This window comes from Salvelinus sp. IW2-2015, linkage group LG1 (assembly GCF_002910315.2).
Source record: "Salvelinus sp. IW2-2015 linkage group LG1, ASM291031v2, whole genome shotgun sequence".
In the NCBI taxonomy this organism is placed as follows: domain Eukaryota; kingdom Metazoa; phylum Chordata; class Actinopteri; order Salmoniformes; family Salmonidae; genus Salvelinus; species Salvelinus sp. IW2-2015.
In genome coordinates this window covers 30,588,919-30,616,269 of record NC_036838.1, presented here as the reverse complement: position 1 = coordinate 30,616,269, position 27,351 = coordinate 30,588,919, and the positions used below count along the sequence as shown (strand labels likewise).

Here is a 27,351-nt window from a genome sequence, read left to right as displayed (position 1 = left end):
TCCTGATTTGTCATAGATGCCTGCTAAAAAATGTCATGAGCAAGCCTTCCTTCATGACCTGGCCTCTGTAAATCAGCTTGATCCCCTCTGTCGAAGATGCTTGGACCTTCTTTTTTTATATGTTTTGTGATATTGTTAACAAAAACACGCCACCGTAAATGTCACGTTCCTGACCTTATTTCCTTTGTTTAGTCTTTGTTTAGTTGGTCAGGACGTGAGCTGGGTGGGTATATTCCATGTTATGTGTTTTCATTGATTTAGGGATGTCTAACTAGCCTGATATGGTTCTCAATCAGAGGCAGGTGTTTTACGTTGTCTCTGATTGGGAACCATATTTAGGTAGGCTGTTCTCACTGTTTGTTTGTGGGTGATTGTTCGTGCGTTCATTGTTTTTCATTTGTTCACATGTTCAGGACTGTTAGCGTCGTTGGTTTCGTTTTGTTTATTGTTTTGTTCGTCTAGAAAAGTATTCTAATAAATATGGATACATACCACGCTGCATTTTGGTCCTCCGATCCTTCTAACTTATTCTCCTCAGACGAGGAGGATTACGACGAGCGTTACAGTAAAGAAAATGAGAATTTAAAAAAGGTTCAGCCCCTGGTTCGGCCGTGATCTGGCAGAGTTACTCCACCTCAAGAATTCCATTTGGCAAAACGCTCGGCACACGCATACTCAGRCTGACTGGCTCTCGTTCAGGCAAATGAGAAATAAGTGCACTCAGGCTATTCGGAAGGCCAAAGTTAGTTACTTTAAGGAGCAGTTCTCTKTCTGTGGGTCTAACCCCAATAAGTTCTGGAAAACCGTTAAAGACTTGGAGAATAAAGCCTCCTCCTCACAGCTGCCCATGTCCCTTAATGTTGATGATGTGGCTGTTACTGACAAGGAGCACATGGCTGAGCTCTTTAAGGTTGCTGCCCCTATCATCGCCAAGCCTATCTCTGACCTTTTTAACCTGTCTCTCCTCTCTGGGGAGGTTCCCATTGCTTGGAAGGCAGCCACGTTTAGTCCTTTATTTAAAGGGGAAGATCAAGCTGATCCTAACTGTTATGGGCATATTTCTATTTAGCCCTCAAAAGTGTTGGATAAACGTGTCCATAATCAACTGACTGGCTTTCTTAAAACGTGTCAATAATCAACTGAATGGCTTTCTTAATGTCTATAGTATTGTCTCTTGTATGTAATCTGGTTTCCGCTCAGGTTATGGATGTGTCACTGCAACCTTAAATGATGTCACCATTGCCCTTGATTCTAAGCAATGTTATGCTGCTATTTTTATTGACTTGGCCAAAGCTTTTTATATGGTAGACCATTCCATTCTTGTGGGCCAGGTAATGAGTATTGATGTCTCTGAGGGGTCTTTGGCCTGGTTTGCTACCTGCCTCTCTCAAAGAGTGCAGTGTATAAAGTCAGAACATCTGCTGTCTCAGTCACTGCCTGTCACCAAGGGAGAACCCCAAGGCTTGATCCTAGGCCCCACGCTCTTCTCAATTTACATCAACAATATAGCTCAGGCAGTGGGAAGCTCTCTCTTCCATTTATATGCAGATGATACAGTCTTATACTCAGCTGGTCCCTCCCCGGGTTTTGAGTTAAACGTTCTACAACGAAGCTTTCATAGTGTCCAACAAGCTTTCTCTGCCCTTAACCTTGTTCTGAACACCTCCAAAACAAAGGTCATGTGGTTTGGTAAGAAGAATGCCCCTCTCCCCACCGGTGTGATTACTACCTCTGAGGGTTTAGAGCTTGAGGTAGTTACCTCATACAAGTACTTGGGAATATGGCTAGACGGTACACTGTCCTTCTCTCAGCACATATCAAAGCTTCAGTCTAAGGTTAAATCTAGACTTTATTTCCTCTGTTGTAATCGCTCCTCTTTCACCCCAGCTGCCAAACTAACCATGATTCAGATGACTATCCTACCGATGCTAGATTACGGAGACGTAATTTATAGATCGGCAGGTAAGGGTGCTCTCGAGCAGCTAGATGTTCTTTACCATTCGGCCATCAGATTTGCCTCCAATGCTCCTTATAGGACACACCACTGCACTCTATACTCCTCTGTAAACTGGTCATCTCTGTATAGCCGTCGCAAGACCCACTGGTTGATGGTTATTTATAAAGGCCTCACTCCCCCTTATCTTAGGCCTCACTCCCCCTTATCTGAGATACCTACTGCAGCCCTCATCCTCCACATACAACACCCGTTCTGCCAGTCACATTGTGTTAAAGGTCCCAAAAGCACACACATTCCTGGGTCGCTCCTCTTTTCAGTTCGCTGCAGCTAGTGTTGTGGAATTATTGTAATCAAAAGGAGAGACTTTTAACTTTCTTCAAAACAATCAAATTCTATTATTTAATTACTGCAGTAATGGAGCTTGTCAACGACCCTCCCGTAGGTGATTAGTTGTGAGCCCAACGAGCGGATTTGAGCCACAGCATTTTATAGCAAAGTCCATCCTCCTGGATGTTCATGACAAACAACAGATGTATGGAATGGGTCACAAGGTTAGGATTCATATGAAAGATACTAATAATTCAGAGCAAACAGTATCTGCTGTAAAGACTGTTCTCATTGTGTTGAGACCATGGTCTGGCCCCCAACTCCATACTGAAGCCATCTCCCCTTGGTACCCCAGTACAGAAACATTAACTCATTCTATGGAATGCGGTCTTGTTAGGCTTATCATCCAAAGACATCGTAAATCTCCCAGAGGCCCACTTTCAGTTCACACAGACACAATAGAGTTATAAGAACCCTCTATTCTGTTGCATAAAACAACCATTTGATGCAATTACAGTATTATTGTAACGGCCGTTTAAAGGAGTGGACCAAGGCGCAGTGTTTTGAGCGTACATACTTATTTATTAACGATGTCACCAACAAAACAATAAAACTCCAACCGAAACATGMCGCCAACGTCGTGCTCACAGGCAACTAAACATGGACAACTACCCACAAAACCAACATGGAAAATGGCAACCTAAATAGGCTCCCCAATCAGAGACAACGATAAACAGCTATCTCTRATTGGGAACCCATTCAGGCCACCATAAACCTACATACCCCTAGACAATACAAAATCCCCATAGATAACCAAAAATCCCTAGACAAGAAAAAAACCTAGACAATACAAAAACTAAACAAACCACCCTTGTCACACCCTGACCTAACCAAATAATAAAGAAAGCAAATATAACTAAAGTCAGGGCGTGACAATTATAACATAAACTTGAACATTTTCTCCCACACTAGCRACTGGAACGAGCTGCAAAAAACACTCAAACTGGACAGTTTTATCTATTCATTCAAAGACTCCATCATGGACACTCTTATTGAGAGTTGGGGCTGCTTCGCATGATGTATTGTTGTCTCTACCTTGCCTTTGTGCTGTTGTCTGTGCCCAATAATGTTTGTACCATGTTTTGTGCTGCTACCATGTTGTGCTGCTGCCATGTTGTGTTGCTACCATGTTGTTGTCATGTTGTTTTGCTACCATGCTGTGTTGTCATGTAGCCCCCGTCCCCGCAGGAAGCCTTTTGCCTTTTGGTAGGCATCATTGTAAATAAGAATTTGTTCTTAACTGACTTGTCTAGTTAAATAAAGGGGGGGGGGTAAAAATACTAATAATTGTCACAATTTGCTATGTAAAAATTATAATAAATGCGATAAAATTTAATTCGTGTTTGCTCTTCATTAATTCTCGTTTCCCCTCCAGATTAGAGAAGACTCTAATCTGTCAACTGTAGGCTACAAAAATATTTGATCAACTTCCAAATATTGAGAGAGAGGCTTTTTTCACGAGCGCATATGCCATCACCAGCGAGTGAGCTGCACGTCATTGGGTGAGTCAGTGAAACTGGAAAGTCTTTTTAGGACCATCATTTCCTCCTCATATTGTAGCCTACAATATGTCTCTACACACCTAGGCCTAGGCTATTGATAGATCCAAGACAAGGTTGTTTTCATTGATCTCAGATTCTCAGTTTGTCAGTGTCAAAGTAGCCTGTCATTTCGATCGCTTGTGCAGTATTATGGTGCTTTCAAGACAACTGGGAACTCTGTAAAAAACGAGGTCAAATCAGGACGTCAGTGATCTTCAGGTCGGAAAGTCGGAGCTCTAGAAAGAGGCCAGACTTCCCCACTTGGAATTCCGAGTTGGATGACCGTTCAAAATACATTTTCCCAGTTGGAGCTCGTTTTTTCCCGATTTTCCAGTTGTCTTGAACACGCTGATGTCTGACGTCGGAGATTTCCAAGCTCCGAGTTCCCAGTTGTTTTGAAGGTGGCATTTAAAAAGATTATGCCAAAGTCTCCAGTCATGTAAAATGATGTAGAATTGCATGAAATGTGTTTATAAAAAGCCAAACATTTCCTGGACCCTAGGCCACAAAAAAAACTTCTGTAAGTGGCTCTACTCTCTGCTTTACGCCACTACCGAAATGTGATGCAATTATTATAAAGGTGATTTTTTTTCTCATGCGTTCTGGTACCTCAGAACTCCTCAGGTCACCCCCCTCTCGCGCTCACTTTTTGTTCCAGCACCTCCCGATTTACATATTACACACGGGGTATGAAGACATACACAATCAAATCAAATTATATTTTATTGGTCACATACACATATTTAGCCGATATTATTGCGGGTGTAGCGCAATGCTTGTGTTCCTAGTTCCAACAGTGCAGTTGGAGTCAGTGCATCCTGATATAGTATTTCTTAGTCATTTAGAACATTTTCTACACATTCTTTTTCACTTTGAAAATGTGGACTATGTTGTGTAGATTGATAGTAAAAAAATCGAATTTAATCCCTTTTTAGATTCGTTTTTTAAGGCAGCAAACAGTAAATGTGAAGACTGTACAACGGGTGTGTAGACATTCACTAGCGACTGTAGATATGAAAAGGGAAAGGAAATGGAGAGTTACAGGAAGGAAATACCGACCTAAGAGTGAGAGATAAAGGAGGAAGAGAGGATAGATTGTGTTCGGAGACAGAGTGATAAACTGGTGAAGGGGAATAAGAGAGGAGTAATGTGTCTGTCGTACCTGAGGCTTCTATGGGTGAGTGATCTTTTTTTTCTCATAAAAGAACAAACAGCCACATTGAAAGCGGTTACACTTTCCGTCAGTGTAAAAGAGAGCTAGAGAATTCAGGGCAGGTAACATGGTTAAATATGAATGTAATCTCTATTGATCCACACGCACCACACAAAGAATGTAGCTTTAATGTTGAATATCGATCTGGTTCTACCCGCTGGGAAGAGTCACTGCTAAAAAAGTGAAGACATTCCATGCACATTGGTAGGATTGAGAAGTATCAACTAGCCACATGATCTAGTTAGTATTTTGATTATGCAAACACCAAACATTTTGAATTTGAATTAAGGGTTTGAGTGACAGATGTATATGAAAGCAATTCTAGAGCTATGCAATGTTTTTGAACAAACATATGGAGACTGCTCCTGTTGCTTTGTATTGAGATTACCACCGCATTTATGTGTAGCAAATGCTGCTCTGCTTCAATGTGGTATTTTTAGTAGGCTGACTAATGCAGAACTATTCTTTTCAATGAGTCATGTTCAAAGTATTTTCCCCGTCATCAGTGATTCACACTTTCTTTGTTGTTGTGTGGCTTTTTTTTCTGCCTTACTTCCTCGTTCTATTGTAGTACACTCTTGTGTTTACATGGAAGTGCAGAGAGAATTTTTGTGTGCAAAACAGACTTGTCATTCATAGAGTTGAATCGTGGGCTCTGCTTTGCATTTTTGCCATAATGGTTTCTGTGACAGGGGAAGGTAACGCTATATAGGGCATTCTCCATTTTAAAGCCCTTGGTGCTGCCTGCTGAAACAGGCTTTGTGTCATGTGAGAAGTCTATCCAAGTCTATGTTATCCTTATATTTATCTCACTTCCTTTAATTCCCTTTTCTTTGAATGAGTGAGTTACCATTTAGTCCACTAAGTGGCGCTAAATAACCAAACTACATTTACTGGAATAAAAACTGAAGTTACCGTTCAGTGAGTCCAGTCATATTTACTGCACGTCATGGCAATCCCTCACACATTACTAGTTACAGCAAATCCCTTATCAATGCTGAATCGATATTGGCTGTAATTAATATATATAAAACAAAATGAAAATGCTTCAGTGAAGATAAAATAATATGTTCTATTTAATATGACCTTTATAACTTTAGGGATGTAGGTGAGTCAGGTTTCACCAGTAAGAGCTAGAGTAGAGTAGAGTAGAGCTAGAGTAAGCTAGAGTAGATTAAAGCTAGAGTAGAGCTAGAGCAATACTAGAGTAGAGCTAGAGTAAAGCTAGAGTAGATTAAAGCTAGAGTAGAGCTGGAGTAGATTAAAGCTAGAGTAGAGCTAGAGTAGAGCTGGAGTAGATTACGCTAGAGTAGAGCAAGAGTAAGCAGAGTAGAGCTAGAGTAGAGTAGCTAGAACTACAGTAGAGTAGACTAGAACTACAGTAAGCTAGACGTAGAGTAGACTAGAGCTAGAGTAGAGTAGAGTAAGCTATAGTAGAGTAAAGTGGAGTGAGCTAGACTAGAGTAAGCTAGAGTAGAGTAAGGTAGAGTAGAGTGAGGTAGAGTAAGCTTGAGCTAGACTAGAGCTAGAGCTAGTGTAAACTAGACTAGAGTGAGCTAGAGTAGAGTAAGCTAGAGCTAGACTAGAGCTAGAGTAGAGTAAGCTAGAGTTAGACAAGAGCTAGAGTAGAGTAAGCTAGAGTATAGTAGAGTACGCTAGACATAGACTAGAGCTAAAGTAGAGTAGAGTAAGTTAGATCTAGAGCTAGAGCTAAAGTTGAGTAAGCTAGAGCTAGAGTAGAGTAAGCTAGAGCTAGAGTAGAGCAGAGTAAGCTAGAGCTAGAGCTAAGTAGAGTACAGTAAGCTAGAGCTAGACCTAGAGCTAAAGTAGACGTACAGTAAGCTAGACCTAGAGCTAAAGTAGAGTACAGTAAGCTAGACCTAGAGCTAAAGTAGAGTACAGTAAGCTTAGACCTAGAGCTAAAGTAGAGTAAGCTAGAGCTACAGAAAGAGTAAGGTAGAGCTAGACCGGAGCTAGGGCTAAAGTAGAGTACAGTAAGCTAGAGCTAGACTAGAGCTAAAGTAGAGTACAGTAAGCTAGAGCTAGACTAGAGTCTAAAGTAGAGTAAGCTAGAGCTACAGAAGAGTAAGGTAGAGCTAGACCGGAGCTAGGGCTAAAGTAGAGTAAGCTAGAGATAAACTAGAGCTAAAGTAGAGTAAGCTAGAGCTAGAGCTAGGGGAAGTCTGTTACTGGTCTCCCACATGAAAAAAATACTATAGCATGCATACAGTACTATAGTATTCACTGTAGAGTTTTGCAGACTTTACTGTACTGTTTACAGATAACTATATTATAAATACTGTAGTAATGGAACTGTAGTAAATACACTATAATAATTAACGTAGTGTTTTTGCAGATTGTGGTATACTGTAGTATTTACTGCAGTGTTTTTGTGGACTGTACTATACTGTAGTATTTACTGTAGTGTTTTTGCAGATATTACTTTCCATGGATACAATATATGGTCTATACTTGGCATGTAGGTTTCTCACTTATGGGTGGCACAAATTGTGATATGGGGGAGGGGAATGAGCAGGGTATATGCAAATTAATGCRGATAATACTGTAGTATTAACTATAGTATTCTATAGTATACTACAACATGATCGAGGGATACTACAGTGTGTAGTATAGTATTCTACAGTATAATACAGTTCACTATAGAATTCTATAGTAAGTACTGTAGTATTCTATAGTAAACTGTAGTATTTTTTTATGTGGGCTGAGAGAGGATAGTGTCCAAAGGGTCTTGAGTGTTTGCTATCCAAACCCCAGGCTGAGCAGCCAACCACGAGAGGCCCGTTCAGACTGACTGATTCACTGATTGATTGATGGATTGACTGTCGGACTGACTGACAGACAGATGGGCAGTATGTAGTAGTGGAAGGCATGCTAGCATAACTTAATAATAGATTAGAATCCTCCCCACACCCTCCCATCTATCAACACTGTTCAACAACCTCACTTCTCTCAAGACAGCAATTCATAAATACCTTACATGGTACTTCAAGCTAGCTCTTGCTCTCTGTCTCTCTCCCTCCGTCTCTTGTCACCCCACCCCTTGCTGAGAGAGTGCCGCCTTCACTCTTGCTCTCTCTATCTCTCCCTCTCTCTCTCACAAACACACACACACACACACACACACACACACACACACACACACACACACACACACCTCTCTCTTATACACATCTAGATGTGTATAAGAGACAGCACACACACACACACACACACACACACACACATACACACACACACAAAGACGCACACAGCAAGAGAGGGAGGGCTCATGGACTGACAGCAAAGTTCCCCCTTCTCTCCTTTTCCTCTTCCCCCTTTCTCTTTCTCACACAAACACTGTTTCCCTTTCCTCTCTCTCCCTCCTTCTACCTCACATACTCTCTCCACATAACTATCCTTCTCTCTTCCTGTCTCTTCCTGTTTCTCTCTCTAGCTCTCTCTCTCTGGTCTCTCTCGTCTCTCTCTCTCTCTCAGTTCTCTCTCTCTCTCTCTCTTCCTTCTGTCTCTTTCTTTCTTTTTTTCTTTTTTTTTCTTTCTCTTCCCTCTTTTCTCTTCTCTCTCCTTTTTTCCTCTCCTTTTTCCTTTTCTCCTTTTCTTCCTTCTCTCTCTCTCTCTCTCTCTCTCTCTCTCTCTCTCTCTCTCTCTCTCTCTCTCTCTCTCTCTCTCCCTGTTGTCTCTCTCTCTCTCTCTCCCTCCCCTAGCCTGAAAAGGGTAGGCTTTTCACTCCGGCACCTGCCCTTACCTACAGCACAGAGAGAGGGCGAGAGGGAGGCGAGAGCAGAGCAGCACCTTGGCCCAGCCTCACCTTCCTGTGGGATTTTCCACCTTACTTCTTAACACAGAGCCCAGCTTTGTTTGTTGTTCTCTGGGAACGTTGGGAACATTCACTCAGCTCTGTGGAGATCAAAGCAGAGAATGAAGCTTATCTCACCTGGCTGTGCATGGATGGATACCCGAAGCGGTCAGGATTCCCATCTGATTTTCCCATTTGATCCCATTTTCCGAAAAGAAGTTTGAGGAAGGGTCAAAGAGAACCTGGGAGTTCAGGGAGTTTTAACTGCAGGAGAGACGGACAGGTTTGGTGTGTGTGTGTGTGAACGAGGGAATGTGCCAGAGCAAGAGAGAGAGAAAGAGACTTAATTGACAAAGAACATAAGTGAGAGCTAAAGTAGTTCTACGTAGTCCATTTTTAAGGCTGGCTGGGCATTGAACAAGAACAATACATACAATAAGGAAAATAGTCTATCAGCTGCAACAGGAGTCATAGATTTATAACTTAGTACGTTTTCACTTTCAGGCTGTTTCTTAGTGTTTGTCAGTCTAGTTGTCACTGTGTGTGCTCAGATCCATTGTAGTGAGCACTGTGGTGTCATTGGAGGGTTTTGTTGTATTCTGAGCACACGGTTGGCCAGTTCAAATGATTGACAGGGCTAAAGAAGAAGAGTTGTTTCAGGAAGCGGGAGTGAGGCTTATACAGGAGGACATGAGGAGATAAGATGGATCCTGCCCTAGCAGTACACTTTGGACCTAAGTCAGACTTTGATGAACTCAACCTGTACTGGTCCCTGTGGACTTTCCGTGAGGAGGACAATTTCTACCACCGCCATCTTTGAACTTTGGCACCAGGAAGTATAACACTGCCAGGGGAGAGGGTTATCTCGACCTCAACACCTCAAACCTTAATCCACATTTTTTTTAAGTATTGACGCTTGGTTACCACGTTTCACTGGTTTCCATGGTGACCCTGTCAGCACGGTGACCTGTCAGCATCATCACGGTGGTAGCCAACAGCCATGCAGTACCTGGGTGGTAAACTGTCCTCCGCCCAGGTCCATGTCTCTGGCTGGGTGGGCAGCGTGCGTCGTTCCCTACAGGGGGCACTGAACTTAGTCTGGGGAGATGAGGAGGAGGTGGTGGTGGTAAAAGAAGAAGAGGAGGAGAAGAAAGAGGAGGATGAGGGAGAAGGTGGGGGAGGGGGCAGGAGGTTCGACAGGGCTGTGTCCCCTCTGCGTAGCTTTGCCTCCCGGAGCCGGCAATCCCTGAGGTTGTTCTCTGTCCGAAGTCGCCAGCGGATGACGCTGCGTAGACGGGCAGCAGACACCAGCGCTGTAAGAGAACCTGTCTGAACAATGTCATTATCTGCACTTTAACCAAAACCTTTTTCGAATGAACATGGATATAAAAGTGATACTTAGTCGAACAGCTTCTTTCCCTCCATAGTCCGTCGGGCCACTAATTACGCTTCTTTCTCCACCTCTATCCCTCCAACACCTTTCTACCTATTGTTGCTTATTCCAATCCTTCTTCTCGACCCCTCAGAGGCTTGTGTAGGCCTATGGCATATGCCGGGGTGCGTGTGTGTGTGTGCTGTATCAGTATGCATACGGTTAGCATTTCCCTCTGTCAGTGGTGTGAACGTGGGGACACAAGGCCTGAGGGATAGAGATAAGGCCCATGGAAACACCGCTGTGTGTGTTTGTTCCCTGCTATGAATTTACTCATAATGTGTCTGCTCATGCTAACCTCACTTTTAGCCAGTGATAGGGAAGCTTCTCTGAAAATATAGTATACCAAGCTACCAATTGCTTCACACTGGAAAAAGTGAAGCTACGCTAAAGCTACCCTTAAGGAATATATAGTTTACTTAACTAAAGCTACTTTGAAAAAGTAGTTCACTGCATCCAAACTACTTTGTGATGATCACATCTAAATCTGAAATGTCATAGACTACAAATTGCAAGAACAGTCTGCTATGGAGTCAAATGTTAACAGAATGTGTAATTTAGCCTATTAAACACAAAAACTGTTTCAAGTGAGAATAAGGCCAGTCTGATGCCAAAAAAGAGAGGAAATGCTTGCCTACTTCACCCATATTTTATTTTCTTTGTGGAAAAAAGGTAGTGTGTATTTCCAGTAGTTAGCTACACTGCTACATGGCAAAAAAGTAATTAACTACTGAAAACACTACCTAGATTTTGAATTTAGTTTAACTATCACCAAGCTACAGCAAAATGGAGTGAAATTACTATACTGAACAAAAACATAAACGCAACAACTTCAACGATTTCACTGAGTTAAAGTGGCTGGTCTCAGATGATCTTGGAATAGGAGAAATGCTCACTAACAAGGATATAAACAAATGTAGAGAAATAAGCTTTCTGTGCTTCTTTTTTTGGAACATTTCTGAGATCTTTTATTTCAGCTCATGAAACACTTTACATGCGGCATTTATATTTTTGTCCAGTATAGTTGACCTACATATAGTTCTCTATTCCCCAACACTGCTTTAAGCCACACCCCTTAGCGAGGTGTGTCTGTGCCTGTGTAATTTATCGCTGCATGTTTTAGAGGACATGCTAGCTAGCATTAGGTTGTATTTCAGTCTGGATGGCTTTAAGCCCCCCAATACTATACTGTAAAGATGTTCAAATGAGGTGTGACTGCAGAGCACTACCAGGAATCCTGCTCTGTCTTGACTTGTAACCCTCGCCCCACACCCACCTATTATACTCATGCTGTTTTGATCCCCGCAAAAATAGTTTGGCTGTGTCATAACATCTCTCCCCAAGATGTGAACATTATTCCCAGTGGTGCCACCCATACGATAACCTCTGCGTATACTACTTTAAGTCGCTTTGAATAGGAGCATCTGCTAAATGTATTATATTTTTATTATAGAATGACTCCTTGTTCTGAAGGAGAATGACTCCTTATTTTTGAATGACTTACTGCATTCGATATACACTAGTTATGATATTATCGCTGTACATGTGGATAACTTGCCCTTAATGTAAAAAAGTGGCTTTTAAAAAAACAAAACTATTTTCATACCACATTGCTAGGTCTACTCACTATAGCATATAGTACGAAGTTGTCCTAAGTTCCTAATTTGGTTACATATTACTGCCCACCTTATACACTGTAAGCTTTCTATGTACACAGGTAGAGATTTGTGAACCTGCTAGGCTAGCTGCCTTCTGGACTGCTATACAGCTGCCGGTGTAACACCGGCAATTTAACTCAGCTACTGTACATACCAGACAGGGTTGTGAAGACAAAGTCTAAAGTAGTGCACTATATAGGGAATAGGGTGTCATTTGAGACAGGGCCGAAGTAGACCCAGTCCTCCTGTCTGTCACTGTGCTTACTCTATGAGGACATAGCCTGCTGTACTGTAGGCAAATCTACTGATAGAGGTTGATTCATCTCCACAGTGACAAGGCCAGCCAGGCCAGACACATTGTGCAAATGAAGTCAGACAGAGAAAATAGCTCCCGCTCTCTCTGTGTGTGTGTCTGTGGTGTGTGTGTGTGTGTATTGTGGTGTGTGTGTGTGTGTGTGTGTGTGTGTGTGTGTGTGTGTGTGTGTGGTGTGTGTGTGTGTGTGTGTGTGTGTGTGTGTGTGTGTGTGTGTGTGTGTGTGTGTGTGTGTTGTGTGTGTGTGTGTAGCCTGACTCACCCAATCAATCAGCAATCAAGGCAGTAAAGGAGTTATGAAGAAAGATGTTTACCAAATCAAAAGCTGTTCCTCTCCCACTGTATTTACACCGGGTTGGTTTCAGTGGAGGCTGGTGGGAGGAGCTATAGGAGGATGGGAATGGAATTAAATAAATGGAATGGAATCAATGGAACGGTATCAAACAGATCAAACATATGGAACCACATGTTTTGACTCCGTTCCATTGATTCCATTCCAGCCATTACAATGATCCCATCCTCCTATAGCTCCTCCCACCAGTCTCAACTGGTTGGTTTTGTTGCTGGGTAACATAAAACGACAGTAGACAGTGCGCCTTGACAAATACTAGAGTGAGGTGAGGTCAAAGAATGTGTGTGACTGTCAGTGTGTCTGTTAATGTGTACATGCCTGTGTGTGTGTGTGTGTGTGTGTGTGTGTGTGTGTGTGTGTGTGTGTGTGTGTGTGTGTGTTGTGTGTGTGTGTGTGTGTGTGTGTGTGTGTGTGTGTGTGTGTGTGTGTGTGTGTGTGTTGTAATCGTGTGTGTGAGGGTGGTGTTTTTTGAGAACAGTGTAACCCTTGTGACCAGCTCATTAAAATATTAATGCTTGGCTGGTTGTTTGACCTCTTTCTTTCTCTGTTGTGATGAACGCTCTTCGATTCATGTGCTCTCTTCAACAGCGTTCTCTTGCAACCCCCTCTCCTAGTCGCCCCACACGTTTAGGGGAATGCTCCTTACATTAACATTATATAGGCCCACTAGGCAAAAGTGTCAGCTGAGTATCGGTATCTGTTTTGCTCCCTGCATAGTGTCCCTCTTCATGAAACCTAGCTAAAGTTTTGATAACTCTCTCTTTCTCTCTCTCATCAGGAGCAGTTGAAGTGCTGTGTGGGGGCGGGAGAGGGACATGACACAGAGGCTCTGATTGGTGGAGAGCCAGACAAGCAGTATGGGGGATGTGACACTAGACTGTCTGAGGATGACAGGTAGGTACAGGAGAACCACCGTACAATAGCCCTATACTACTGATAACTACGCTATGGGTGCATGTCAATAGTCTTAAGGATCCCACACACCAGTAAGATTGTCAAATGTTTGCTTGCCGAGAGCACTCAGCCCCTCTGAACAGTGTGTCAGCGGTCAATCTCTTTTGTGTTCACACCGCACAGACTTTGAAGCCATCAGCCTTGTTAAAATACTCCAAACCAGAAGGTGGCAGTAGTGTTGCATTCTTAAGCTTAGTTTGGCAATGCTAGTCTCTGTGTATTTAGTTTTTTAGGTATCCAATGTTAGCTAACTAGCTAGCTGCACTAATGTTGCTATTGTTGTAGAAAGCCCTTGTTGATACTAGCCAGATGGCCACAGCTAGATAACTAGCTAGCAAGATGGCAAAAAAACAATTTCATTCACTCTCCATAATCCCAAACTGCCAGTGTCAGCCCATAGACATTTTTTTTCCTAGCTAGCTAATGTTAAATAAACCGTTAGCATGTCATTTGCTAGATAGCGTAAGATATTTTTTAGCTTTTTGTTGTCACTSCTGTCGGGTCCCCCACATGGAGATTTGTGCACTCTGATCGGCTCAAAGTCAAGCTGTCGGCCACTGAGGAGCATTGCGATTCTATAAGTAGGTAGCCTACCAGGTCGGTACGCAGAAGGTAGTTCATTTGTTCTACCAAGACAAAGTGAAGGTAGTATTCTTCTTCTGACATCTGCTGGTTAATAAAACATATTGCAGGGGGGACACATGGATTGTGTGAACCCACATTGGAGCAGTACCAGATTAAGTGGACAAAGGTTTTCCATTTTAATTGTTGTGATCTGTTTTTTTATTCCCCACATCCTAAGTCTGCAGACGACAGTGGAACAGATCTCCCCTGTCACACCAGATGAGCCTAACAGTACATCTCCACTAGAAGAAACAGAGGAGCCATTAGCCTTTCCTGATGTAAGTCTCTTGTCAAGGCCTATCTGGTACTTTCACTATGTATTTGTAGGCTACGATATTTGACTTTGCTTGTCCCTGCGTGTGTGCACAGATTTCTCCTCCTCTATTGGACACCAGTGCTCAGCGTGCAAGGGCAAAGCTGARGAAGAGTCGGAGGACCCGCCCCCCTCGAGCTGTCCATCAGAACTCCATCAGAACGCTTGAGGAAAACCACGTCCACGACTGGAGGTTCTGTGACTCCTCAGGTTAGTAGACAATTCCATTTGTCTACTACCTACCCCCATTTTTTTATTTAACTAGGCAAGTCAGTTAAGAACTAATTCTTATGTACAATGACGGCCTACACCGGCCAAACCCGGATGACGCTGGGCTAATTGTGCACCGCCCAATCACGGCCGGTTGTGATACAGCCTGGATTCGAACCAGGGTGTCTGTAGTGACGCCTCTAGCACTGAGATGCAGTGCCTTAGACCGCTGCACCACTCGGAATCCCAATGCAGCTAAATCTGTAGAGATCATGGACATTAGTTCTAGACAAAAGGTTGATAGCTACACCTTGCCCTCTAATAGGCTAGGTGGAATTTGCGGCATATATTTCTTACACCAATCTCATTCTTTCAGATACACAAATGGCTAGGAGGTAGAGGTTAAGGGTCATTGCAACCATCCCTCATTAAAAGTAATTCACACAAGACCAAACATCTGTTATACCCCTTTTTCAGATAAGGTGGTCTCTCTAACAAGGGGAGATTGTGAGTCTGATGAGGAGCAGCCCCGAGGGAGGGAGGTATGTTCACCACCTTCCCAGCCCCAGAGAATACCCCTCTTTTCTGGAATGGACCCGTCCGCCCTCAAGGTACAGTATGTAGATGCTCTCAATCCACCGATGCTCTATGTTACATCCTGAAAGATTGACTGAGGCTAAGGTGCATCCCAAATGGCACCCTATTTCCTATTTAGGGTTAATAGGACCATAGGGTTCCGGTCAAAAGTAGTGTACTATATAGGGAATAGGGTGCCCTTTGTGGCGTAATCTTAGATGCAATCAAACCTGCACTGCTGGACATACTGCATGACAAAGTTCCTAAACCATAAAAAGTGCATTATGGGTGATAAGTGATTGTTTACTGCAGGATTTTTCTTAGTAAGGAGTCCCCTGCACTATCAAAAAGGTTTAGAACATGACCCGTTCTTACCTTCACTGCCTCTCCTAGGCCCAGTTAAAGAAGCGAACAGGGGGAGGAGTTAAAGGAGCAGATACAGACAGTCAGACAGACAGTCTTGCTCCATCCCCCTCTCATCTCTCCCGCTCTCCCGGATGTTCCTCCTTCCTACCCGGGTCGTCACAGATGCTACCCCCTGTAGGGAACAAAGATGGAGGGTAAGTTTAGTCCCAACATGCTGCTCTTATCTTACTAGCATAAAACCACATTTTCAGCATTGTAAGTTATTTTAGTAGTTTTAAAATGTTATTCAACATGAATCAACAAAATGTGATGAATGAGATAACAACTAGCAATGCAGATGACTGAAATAGTTAGCTGGGTAAATTAGTTAGCTGTTAGTACAAAATGTGCAACAATAGCTGGCTACAAGGCAAACCATTTGATCTATGTTTGTGTGACCCTCAGGGGAGACTCGTCTCCTTCATGGCTGCAAGAACTCAAGTCTAAGAAGCGCTTGAGTCAATACAACAGTGAGGACTAGCTGAGTGGATGGACCTCATTTTTACAACCATTATTACAATCAAAATACATATCTGATCACATTCCCCTTCCATGCACACCTTAAAGTGTTAGTTAACTCCAAAGAAAGCCTATAGCTTGTTAAAAGTTTGCAGTCTGACGATTTCAGACACACTTTGATTTGAGTGAACTGTCACTTTAAAATATGCCCTGTATCTGTTTAATGTAAATTAGCTTTTATTCCTGTTTACCTCTAGGAGATAACACCCAGCTAGCACATTCGGTTCCTTGGAACTTGTAGGAACGTACGTATTTGGTTTCCCATTGGTTCTGGGAACGAAGCCATAAGTATCTTGACCGGTAAAACGAAAAGTTCTGAGAAAGGAAGTGAAAACGTGGTCTGTTCTGGAAACTTACATTTTTAGGTTGCAGAGAGATTCTGAGAAGCTTTCCTGGGAGGTTTTATTAACGTTCTGAGTACGTAAATTATAGGTTATTTAAAGGTAATTACATAACGTTCTGAGAAAGTGTTTCAATATGACTTTTAAAAACACTGATAGCTTAGAACATATAGGACACATGGAAATGCATTTTTGTTTATTGTGCCAGAGTCTAACCTATGATCTTCTGTTTTTTATCCATGGAATTAGTCAACTGCGCCACCAGGATGGAGCTAGCATGCCATGTTTGTTTTTTACTCATACAAAGCTGATCATTTTAATCTATTCAAATAGACCCCATTTCAAAGGAAACAAGCACTAATTAAGATCCGGTATGGCCAATTAGTGGGCGCAGCCAACACACTTAACAAGATAGCGGATAGAGAGTGTTTTGTTAATTCTGAGAACAGAATGTATATGTTTTTAAATAACATTCTTAGAACGTTCTCTGAATGTTACTAAAGTTTTTGTGTTTTTTATGGAAAATGTTCTTAACGTTCTCTGAACAATTTGAGAACATGAATTTAACTAGAACCTGTAGGAAACGTTATGCTGGAGTACCAAAATTACCACAGAAAAATGTTGTTTCTTAACGTTCTCTGAACAATTTGAGAACATGAATTTAACTAGAACCTGTAGGAAATGTTATGCTGAAGTACCAAAATTACCACAGAAAAATGTTGTTTCTTAATGTTCTCTGAACTATTGGAGAACATTCTCAATGTCAAACCAGTTGGAGAACATTCTTAGAATGTTACCAAAATTGTAATGAAATATAACCATGTTTGAACTTTTAGGAAACGTTCTGTTAAAGTAATGAAATTCCAAGAAAACAATGTTTTCTTGTGAAGTTCCTTAAATGTGCTGAGAATGTTCCAAAGCCAAGCAACTATCCTGCACCATTCCCAGAAAGTTGTGGGAAGGATGCATGCAAAAGAACCATAGGACAACCACGCTCTGACCAAGCTCTAGGAAACATATGGTTCTCAGAACATTATGTGCTAGCTGGGCATTGACTTGGAGATCATCCAACTGATGCTGCTGTTGTTGCTGACAAACACCCCTGTGACAAACACAGCAGTGACCTGGACTCCCTCCAATCATGTGCCTTTCCAGAAACTCACTTTTTTTATTGACAAACTATGCAAGACAATGGAGAAGCATTGGATACTTTCCTGCCCTGCGTTGTGACCATCTCTTCGACTTTTCTATTCGTCAAAGGATTATAAGCATGTAGACTATTTGCAACACAGAAACACGAAGCACGCACACACACACACACACACACACACAGAATATTTGCAACATTTGGACAAGTGCCTCTCATCCCAGGCCACTATATGTTCTAGACTGTATCTTTCCATCCATCCAAACTTGCATGACAGATTCTGTGTGGGAGCTTGACGTAATTACCATACTTGTTTAGGTCATGCACACAAATATCCACAATGCCACAAGGTTCACATACATACTTGAATTGTACATCTTTTGGCACCTAGCCAATGGAACTTTCCTTCTTTCTCAATTGATCTCTTGTTTTGAACTAATCCGTCAGTTTCCTTTCTCTGTTATGTTATGCACTCACTCGCTGCTCTGATGAGCTGCTCTTGATAAAAGTATCTGGTAGATACAACGATATTATCTCTACTCTGTCCAAACAAGAAAAGGAGAGGAATAGCTCTGTCTGCACACTTGTGTACACTTGTGCACTTGTGCACTTGTGTGGTTTGATTAGAGACAATGTCTCAACCCCTGTGTACAATAGGTCTTTCATCTGATCTCAGCCAATAACAAACCAATACACATGTGCATACTCTGCCTGCCATGATGCCCAAATCCTGCAAAAGTGCCATAAAGCACTTTAAGAGTGATCCATTTACAGTAACAATGACAGGTGCACCAGAAAATAATTGTATACAATACCATTCCCCGTCCATAGGTGCAGACTGACATTGACAAAATGATGTCTATCAAATAATAAGTACTAATTTTACACATTYAGATTCAAGTATATTTGGGCAAGGTCCTATTGTCATTGCATTAGTAATAAGCATGTTGATCTGATATGTCTGTATGTATTTCTGTCAGCCACAGATAAGATCTTGTTTCTTCTGAGTGTTGATCAGCTGATATTGTTCATTGCTGCCAGATCAATTAAGGAGTATTTTCTATCAGTGTTTTTTGAAAGGGTGCAAATCTCTAACATTTTCACTTTCATATTATCTTCATAACGTTCAATGGAATAATAGAAAACACAAACAATCCACACACTCAGAAATGCAAATACTGTAGGCCTATATACAGTAAGAAACATGTTTTGAATGGCACCATAGAATGTTTTTGACACCTACACCTACTAGTCTACATTGACTGTGTGAAAAGTGGGTAACACCACTTGACACCCAATGTCATAACACATTATGATATGGCCATAACCATGTCATAACAGCTGACATAACTTGTCATAACTTGTCATAATATATATATATATATATATATATGTATGTCACAACAGCTGTAAATATATATTTACACATTTATTAAAATAACTTTTTTGCATGCCAAGAGGTTTCCTTTCTTTTGAAAGTTTGTTTCTTAAATCCTTTGTTGTTGTTGTACTGAATTCTTTACATTCAAGCTTTAWATAACTTGTAGAAAATAAACTTTATGACACTGTCATGAAGAATTGTGACCATCTTGTGTAACTTTACTTAGACTAAGAAAATACACTTTATGACACTGTGAAGAAGCACTATGACCATCATAATCATATAAGCCAAATAGGCCTATCACAAACATGCCCTTATATCAGTCATTAGTCAAAAAGAGGGTGTCTTGTCCTGCTCCTGAAATCTGCTCCTGCATTCATCTCAGTCATCAGCAACAGAGCATTGGGGTAGGTGCATGTCTGACATCAATGTGTGCGCAATTACAATGATAATTTAATATGGTCAATATWYTTTTTWATATATACAGTACCAGTCAAAGGTTTGGACACACCTAYTCATTCAAGGTTTTTATTTTATTTTATTATTTTATACATTGTAGAATAATAGTGAAGACATCAAAACTATGAAATAACACATACAGAATCATGTCCTAACCAAAAAACTGTTAAACAAATCAAAATGTATTTTATATTTTTCAATGTAGCCACCCTTTGTCTTGATGACAGCTTTGCACACTTTTGGCATTCTCTCAACCAGCTTCACCTGGAATGCTTTTCCAACAGTCTTGAAGGAGTTCCCACGTATGCTGAGGTCATTAGCTGCTTTTCCTTCACTCTGCGGTCCAACTCCTCTTCAACCATCTCAATTGGGTTGAGGTCGGGTGATTATAGAGGCCAGGTCATCTGATGCAGCATCACACATGTGGGAACCACACATGTGGAGATCATCCGTTCACCTACTCTGCGTCTCATAAAGACACGGCGGTTGAAACCAAAAATCTCAAATTTGGACTCATGAGACCAAAGGACAGATTTCCACYSGTCTAATGTCCACTGCTGTGTTTCTTGGCCCAAGCAAGTCTCTTCTTCTTATTGGTGTCCTTTAGTAGTGGTTTCTTTGCAGAAATTCGACCATGAAGGCCTGATTCACGCAGTCTCCTCTGAACAGTTGATGTTGAGATGTGTCTGTTACTTGAACTCAATGAAGCATTTATTTGGGMTGAATTTTATGAGGCTGATAACTTATAGCGCTTAATGGTCTTTGCGACAGCACTTGAAGAAACGTACTGACTGACCTTCATGTTTTAAAGTAATGATGGACTGTCATTWCTCTTTTCTTTTTTGAACTGTTCTTGACATAATATGGACTTGGTCTTTTACCAAATAGGGCTTTCTTCTGTATCCCAACCCTACCTTGTCACAATACAACTGGTTTGCTCAAACACATTAAGAAGGAAAGAAATTCCACAAATTAACTTTTAACAAGGCACACTTGTTAATTGAAATGTATTCCAGGTGACTAACTCATGAAGCTGGTTGAGAGAATGCCAAGAGTTTGCAATGCTGTCATCAAAGTAAAGGGTGGCTACTTTGAAGATGAACACTATTTTGATTACTACATKATTCCGTATGTGTAATTTCATAGTTTTGATGTCTTCACTCTTATTCTACAATGTAGAAAATAGTAAAAGATAAAGAAAAACCCTTGCATGAGTAGGTGTGTCCAAACTTTTGACTGGTACTGTATAACATAAACATACTGTTGACACGCAGACTAATGAAATGTTTTGCCTTGTGTGGTAGGTTTTGTGGGTTTTTACACTCTTATGTACGTGTCATTACCAGCCATAAAATAATGCAATATATGTCACAACAGGTCTAACTATGTGTCATGACAGTGTTATGACCCTATTATAACAGGTTATGACAAGTTATGTCAGCTGTTATGACATTATGACATGGTTATGACCGTGTCATGACGTTGGGTGTCTAGTAAAGTGCTACCAAAAGGTGTGTGATAGGAGCATGTTGGTTCCATGCACCAGGTGTCAATAGACAATATGACTACTATATAGTAGGGAAGGCCTTCACCAGATTCCCCCTGGAAAGTGAGCTTGCGAAAATGTCCAGTGCGTCAAGGGAGGCTTGTAAGAAGATTTTCAGGGTTTGCATGGCAAAGACAGATGTTTGACTGGGATCCTACTGATATAGTACTGACACCTGATGCATAGGAGAGTGTCACACATAGATTAGAGACAGAGGTGAATAGTGGGATGCAAGGAGAGGAAAAGGATAGGGGGAAAGAAACTTTAAGGATGAAGAAAGGACTGAAAGTAAAAGAGGAGTGATGAAAATGAAGTAATAAAATGCACGAGGGAGGAGTGAAGGTAGAAGAAGATGAAGGAGAGTAAATAGAAAGCAGAAAGTGCGGGTGAGGTGGCGGGGCAGTGGACAGGCGGACGGATGGAAAGCTGGACAGACAGATGGGCAGTTGGGTGTGGCCAGTAGTGCTGAGTGAGGTTGATCTCGCTCAATCCTCTTGGCTCGCTGTCTGTGTGTGACCACCATCAGGCCACTGGCAGGGTGGCAGCGTGAGCGTGGTCGGCCCGGGTGGCAGCGGGTGCCAATATGCCCCGACCGAGGGCATGCAGCCCTATTGAGAGGCAATGTGACGGACACAATGCGAGCGACAGACTTGCTGCATCAACAGCATCACCCGCCCCTGTTTTTTTGCTGCTGTGTGCCATTTATAAACCATAAATACCCCCCCGGCTCCTAGTGCCTGCTCGCCAGGCCTCCACACTCACACACCCTCATACAGAGACAGAAAGAGGGAGAGAAAAAGAAAAAAGAAAGAACAAAGAAAAACGGAGAGAGTGTGGCTCGTACGTGGTGCAGTGAAGCACAAGCCATCCAGGTAAAAACAGACAGATCCCTCTCTTTCCTTGGTGCTCTGACTGTCTATCTTGTGCTGCAACTCTTGCTGTTTTCAATTATCCCCATTTATCGCTCTCCATAACTRTGTATGCACTGTTATTTTACCTGGAACTGAATATGCATCAACGTGTCAAATGCAAAAGTCCATTTGTGGAATCAGAATATGTAAGATTTGTTTATGTAAGAATGTTTTGGAATGTAGATGGTCAAACAATGGGATGTAATGGGAAGAAAAAAAAACATTTCGTGCAAACAGTGCCTTCTTCACCACCATGAAGTTACTATTCCGTTAGTCAGCACCTCTCAAACATTTTTGGACGTTTGTCAACTTTTCTTTGGAATGCAGAGGGAAAATGTCGGAGCAGCAGGGTGCACCGGAGCAGCTAGCAGCTGGAAAGAGCCAAGGAGGGGCAGGAGCCACCTACAAGGTGGGGGTAGGGTGAAGTTGCCTCTAGATGCTGATCTTGGGTCAATTTTGTATTTTCCCCTTGTATTAGCAAAAGGGCATCCTCATGGAACCAAAATTAGTTACATTCAGAGGGTTCTCCTATGGGGACAATTGAAAAATCCTTTATGGTTCTAGGGAGCACCTTCTTTCTTTTTGTAGGGAAGAATTCACCCTAGAGCTACAAGGTGCCTGACATCCGTTGGACCTTATTATAATCGTTTTATATCTTAGCCTAAGATTCACTTGGTCTGACTTTTTATGAAATGTCACTGATACTACCAGTATGTATTTACAATGACATAAGCAAAATAACGCACAATGACACGGCAGTATAGTACAACACATTGTTAAATTACAACTGTGCAATCTTCATGCAGTTTCTGCTAATGTTAATGTTGTTGTTAAGCCTATTTTGTACTAATGTAATTACTTACCACTGACCCATGCCTCTTCCTGGCTTATCTTGTAGGTGGTGGTGTTTGAGTTTGAGAACTTCTGTGGGAAGAAAGTGGAGCTGTCTGCAGAGTGTAAGAATGTGATCGAAAAGGGATGTGAGAAGGTGGGATCTATCATCGTGGAATCAGGACCGTAAGTGTCACCAATATTGATTTTCTACATTTTCCATCATGCCTCATTCTTGCCCACTTCCTGTTTACCTGTCTCTCCAATACTCTCCAACACTGCCCTTATTAAAACGTTAAAACATTTATGAATCCAACTTCAGTCTCTAGACAATGAAATTCCATTCTTATTGAACTGTGTATACATTTTGATCACAGTTCTTATCAATTACCTTTCATGCAGGGGAGACCAAGGTTGGTTGTCTCATGGGTTGGTTTTCACAGTGCTAATTACTCACAATGTAAATGGTGCTGTGTAATAAAATCTGTGAACTATTTGAAAGAACTCATCCACCTGGTCAATTCATGTCAGCATAATAAAACATTGAGGTTAGGAGAATTAGTGTTTTTCATAGGTGAAAGTAAAAATATATATTGGTATGTTCTTTGTAAATGTTTATTATGGAAGTATCCATGAACAATTATGTTTGTTGAAAAGAGGAAAGGGAACGCTATATTTCAAACCAATTTCTGAGTTCCTAGGCCAAGCCATGTGGTAACTAACATATTCATTAGCATTGGGGGGTGGTTGGGGATGGTTGTCACATGGAACTTGGGGTTGGTTGTCACTATCAACGTTGCCACTGCCAGTATACAATACATCCCATCTCTTTTGTGCTATAAAGAGCTCTCTTTGTTGCCTCTCTCTCACACACACACATGTTTTCTGTCACACACCTACACAGACACACATGCGTGTGCAAACACGCATACACACACAAATGTACTCAAAATGTCATATCCCACTGGGCACAAACTGCTTAAATCAACATTGTTTCAGTGTAATTTGTCAAGGTATTGTGACGTGGAATCTGCGTGGAAAATACATTGGATTTGAAAAAAGTAATCTTTTGAGGTAAAAATTTTAACCATAGGATTATGTCATCATGGTAACCAATTTCAACATTGACAAACCTTGCATAAAATATGTTGAATTTGTACCTTTGAAACAATGTCAGATCTTCAATGTAATATCCACTCAAATAAAAAAGCAATAGGCTGGGCAGCACCTCCTACTGGAGAGTTTATCTATCTACAACTACCCTGCGGTTTTCCATCCAAGCCCTGCTTATCTTTGAGATTTGTCACTGTCTGTTACCAATGTGCTACTGCGAGAATTTGGATGTGCTTTTAGATGGTTAAAACCATAGTGGTAACACATTGGGAATTCAACAAACTTTCAACTGTCTTTTTGAGTGGGTGAAAAAAAGTTGTAATCACATTGATCAACGTATCAACCAAATGTTACCCAATTCTCCAAGTTGAAATGACGAGGTGTGCCCAGTGGGATATTATTCTCAAGGCATAAAATGCTGAAGTTTGTTAGGAATATCATTCTATCAAAGAAAGGCTTGGCTACTTCTAAGACTGTTGGCTGTATTGCTTCATTCCCTGTTACGAAAGGAATAAGTTACTAGCAAACATTGTGACAACCAACCCCATACTGTGACAACCAACCCCGCGATGGGGCTGGTTGTCACAAGTGGACAGAGTGTGTTTGATGCCTTATAACTCCATGTTGAAATAAGATAATGATTTAAAAAAGGTCCCAGTTTCAACCCAAGACCTTGCTCTTTCTCCTAATATTGAAWATAGTCTTGTAAGATATACTGCTGCTGAGAAAGAAACACAAAAGTAAAAAGTGTGACAACCAACCCCGGTCTCTCCTACTATCTCGCAACTACTGTTTATGTACAAGAAATTGGTAAAGTGTAATTACCTTTGTGTTCTCAGCTGGGTGGCATTTGAGCGCCAGGCATTTGGCGGGGAGCAGTTTGTGCTGGAGAAGGGCGAGTATCCTCGTTGGASCACCTGGACCAACAGCCAGACTAATAACTACCTGCTGTCCCTCAGGCCACTCAAAGTGGTCAGTATATCCCTGTAACTATAATTAGAATCATCATCCTTTAACTGGGTATATTTACATGTACCAGGAATCTGACATGGTGCAATGGCGCTGACAACCCCTTACAATAAACAGAATACACAGACAGAATATAGCCAAAATTATTTACACATAATCTACGTACAGTATATAAGGATGTAGCCTACTGACCATAGCAACCCACAGTGGACAGGCATCCAACTGTCATGTCAATGAGATAAGACTAACCTGTCGAGCTAAAGGGCAAATCCCTTTTGTTTCCTAAGTTAACAGAATTACACATAAGAAACCTATTTGTACCAAATGATTTGTGCTCCCAAGCCACCAAAAGTATTTATTTGATCATTATTTAGTTATTTTAAACTGCACTTTTCTAAGTAGGGTTACCAGCCCTGGAGTAGTAGCTACCTTCCTCAAAAGTAAACACCAAGTAAACAGCAGACATGAAAACATAGTGTAACCACCACCCATTCCTGTTCCTGCCCAGGACAGTGCGGATCACAAACTCCACCTGTTCGAGAACCCAGGCTTCGCCGGGAGGAAGATGGAGATTGTGGATGACGACGTCCCCAGCCTGTGGGTCCATGGCTTTCAGGACCGCGTGGCCAGCATCAAGGCTACGAATGGAGCGTAAGTTCAACACCTTTACACATCATTGAGATCAGGCATACAGTATCTGTCTACAGCTAGGTTACTGCAAGGTTATCTCTCATGCAAGTATGGCTCTGAAGTTCAACCAATTCTGTTGCATAAATGTCATTATAGCTGTATGTCCCCTTGTCCTCCCTAGGTGGGTGGGCTACATGTTCCCAGGCTACAGGGGCCGCCAGTACATCTTTGAGCATGGAGACTACAAGCACTGGAATGACTGGGGAGCATCGACACCTCAGATCCAGTCTGTCCGACGCGTTCGTGACATGCAGTGGCACAAGAGAGGCTGCTTCATTGCCCCCACCCCCACTCCCGCCCCCGCCCCCAACCCCACACCCCCAGCACCTGCCCCCCCTACCGCCGCTGGCACCAGCTGAAAGAGAGTGGCTGTGGCCCCAGGCCCCCTAAGAAGCCAAATCCGGGCCTCCCATCCATCCAGGGCTCCACCGAGCCTCACCTCCTCATCACAGAGGGCCAGCAAGAAACGACGAACTCGGAAGTGAAGTAACCATCACTGACTTACCTATGTGTCTGGGGTGGAAATAATAAAGGCTTTGAACCCGATTTGGTTTGACCCAACTGGATGTTTTTGTCAGGCCCTCTTACTTTCTATGAAAACTTCTCTGAGGTTGTTAGAATAATATTATTTAGTGTGCCAACATCATAAAATAGTTGGTTAATGGTGCTGGTTTACATCTCCTTCTTTAGAGTGGTTGTAGGGTAAAACACTGACCAGTAGATGGTAACATGGAACCAGAAGACATCAACTTGCATGGGAAGTTGAGTTGAGTGTCTAGGAGTGTCTAGGAGACGTCCAAGACTAAATAAAACATTCAAATTTATTATCACCATAAAAATGATGCACTTTCACCCAACAAAGTTAATTATAGACTACGGGACATTCCATTGAAATGTTACATGCACTCACACAGACACACACACACACAGATCCGGTCAACAGGTACAGTACACCTGTCAATTGAGATTTGAGTAAGCACTAATGTCTTCAGAGTGTATTGGACATGAGTCATGACATAGTGCACAAATTTGTTTTATTAGAAACATCAACACTTTAAAAACATGTTTTTATTAATTTGTCATGAGGCTGGTGGTGATTGATTCAGATCATTTACAAAACCCAAAGTATGAAATCAGTAACCAACAAGGCAACAGTAAACATGTTGGCCCCCACGAATGATGCAGTGCCCCCTTAATCAGTGTAATTTTGTAAATTAAGGATCTCAATGCCAACAAGCATCATTCACTCAAGTTTTGTCAAAATCGGGCCAGTGCTGTCTGAGATATCGCGTGGGTTAGCTAGACTCACATCCCTGAGCAAGTGTGCCATATTTCATCACTGAGTCAAACAGATCAAGAGCTATAAACATGTGCCCGTATTATAGCGTCACCGTGTGGTTGATATGAATGTTCTTGCATATGTTGAGTCTTTACAGTGTTTGCAACTTGTGTACCAAATGTTGTTACAATACGAATATCCTGACTGATTTATATCGATTTGTGCCAGACCACGCCCACATGAATGTTTACTGGTCAATAGCAGCCATGTTGTTTTAGCTAATAGTCTGAASAATTGTGTGTTTGGAGACATTTCTCCATAGATGCCACACATCAAGTTTAATGCAGATCGGTCATTTGATGCCAGAGTTGTTTTTCACAAAATTCTAAATGGCGAAAAATCAATCTTGACAGAAC

General features: G+C 41.8%; 2 protein-coding genes across 3 annotated transcripts in view; both read left to right on the top strand.

Annotated features, from left to right (window-relative positions):
- The window catches only part of LOC111964739 (calponin homology domain-containing protein DDB_G0272472), a 32,514-nt gene extending 13,301 nt beyond the window's left edge, over nucleotides 1-19,213 (top strand). The window contains exons 3-8 of the mRNA XM_023988567.2: nucleotides 13,446-13,561; nucleotides 14,424-14,523; nucleotides 14,615-14,768; nucleotides 15,246-15,379; nucleotides 15,738-15,904; nucleotides 16,155-19,213. Coding sequence (XP_023844335.1) covers nucleotides 13,446-13,561; nucleotides 14,424-14,523; nucleotides 14,615-14,768; nucleotides 15,246-15,379; nucleotides 15,738-15,904; nucleotides 16,155-16,230 — 747 coding nt within the window. The 3' untranslated portion in view covers nucleotides 16,231-19,213. The remainder of the gene's footprint in view (nucleotides 1-13,445; nucleotides 13,562-14,423; nucleotides 14,524-14,614; nucleotides 14,769-15,245; nucleotides 15,380-15,737; nucleotides 15,905-16,154) is intronic.
- Nucleotides 19,214-21,874: 2,661 nt separating this feature from the next.
- LOC111968440 (beta-crystallin B3-like) lies at nucleotides 21,875-26,222 on the top strand. 2 transcript variants are annotated; one of them, XM_023994114.2, is made up of 6 exons: nucleotides 21,875-22,014; nucleotides 22,381-22,462; nucleotides 22,952-23,070; nucleotides 24,837-24,969; nucleotides 25,475-25,617; nucleotides 25,778-26,222. In XM_023994114.2, the coding sequence occupies exons 2-6, from the start codon at nucleotides 22,388-22,390 to the stop codon at nucleotides 26,013-26,015; spliced, it is 708 nt and encodes a 235-aa protein (XP_023849882.1). In that variant the 5' UTR covers nucleotides 21,875-22,014; nucleotides 22,381-22,387; the 3' UTR covers nucleotides 26,016-26,222. The 2 variants fall into 2 exon arrangements, with proteins under 2 accessions (XP_023849882.1, XP_023849794.1); XM_023994026.2 differs by having other exon boundaries at nucleotides 22,381-22,468.
- The last annotated feature ends 1,129 nt before the right edge of the window (nucleotides 26,223-27,351 follow it).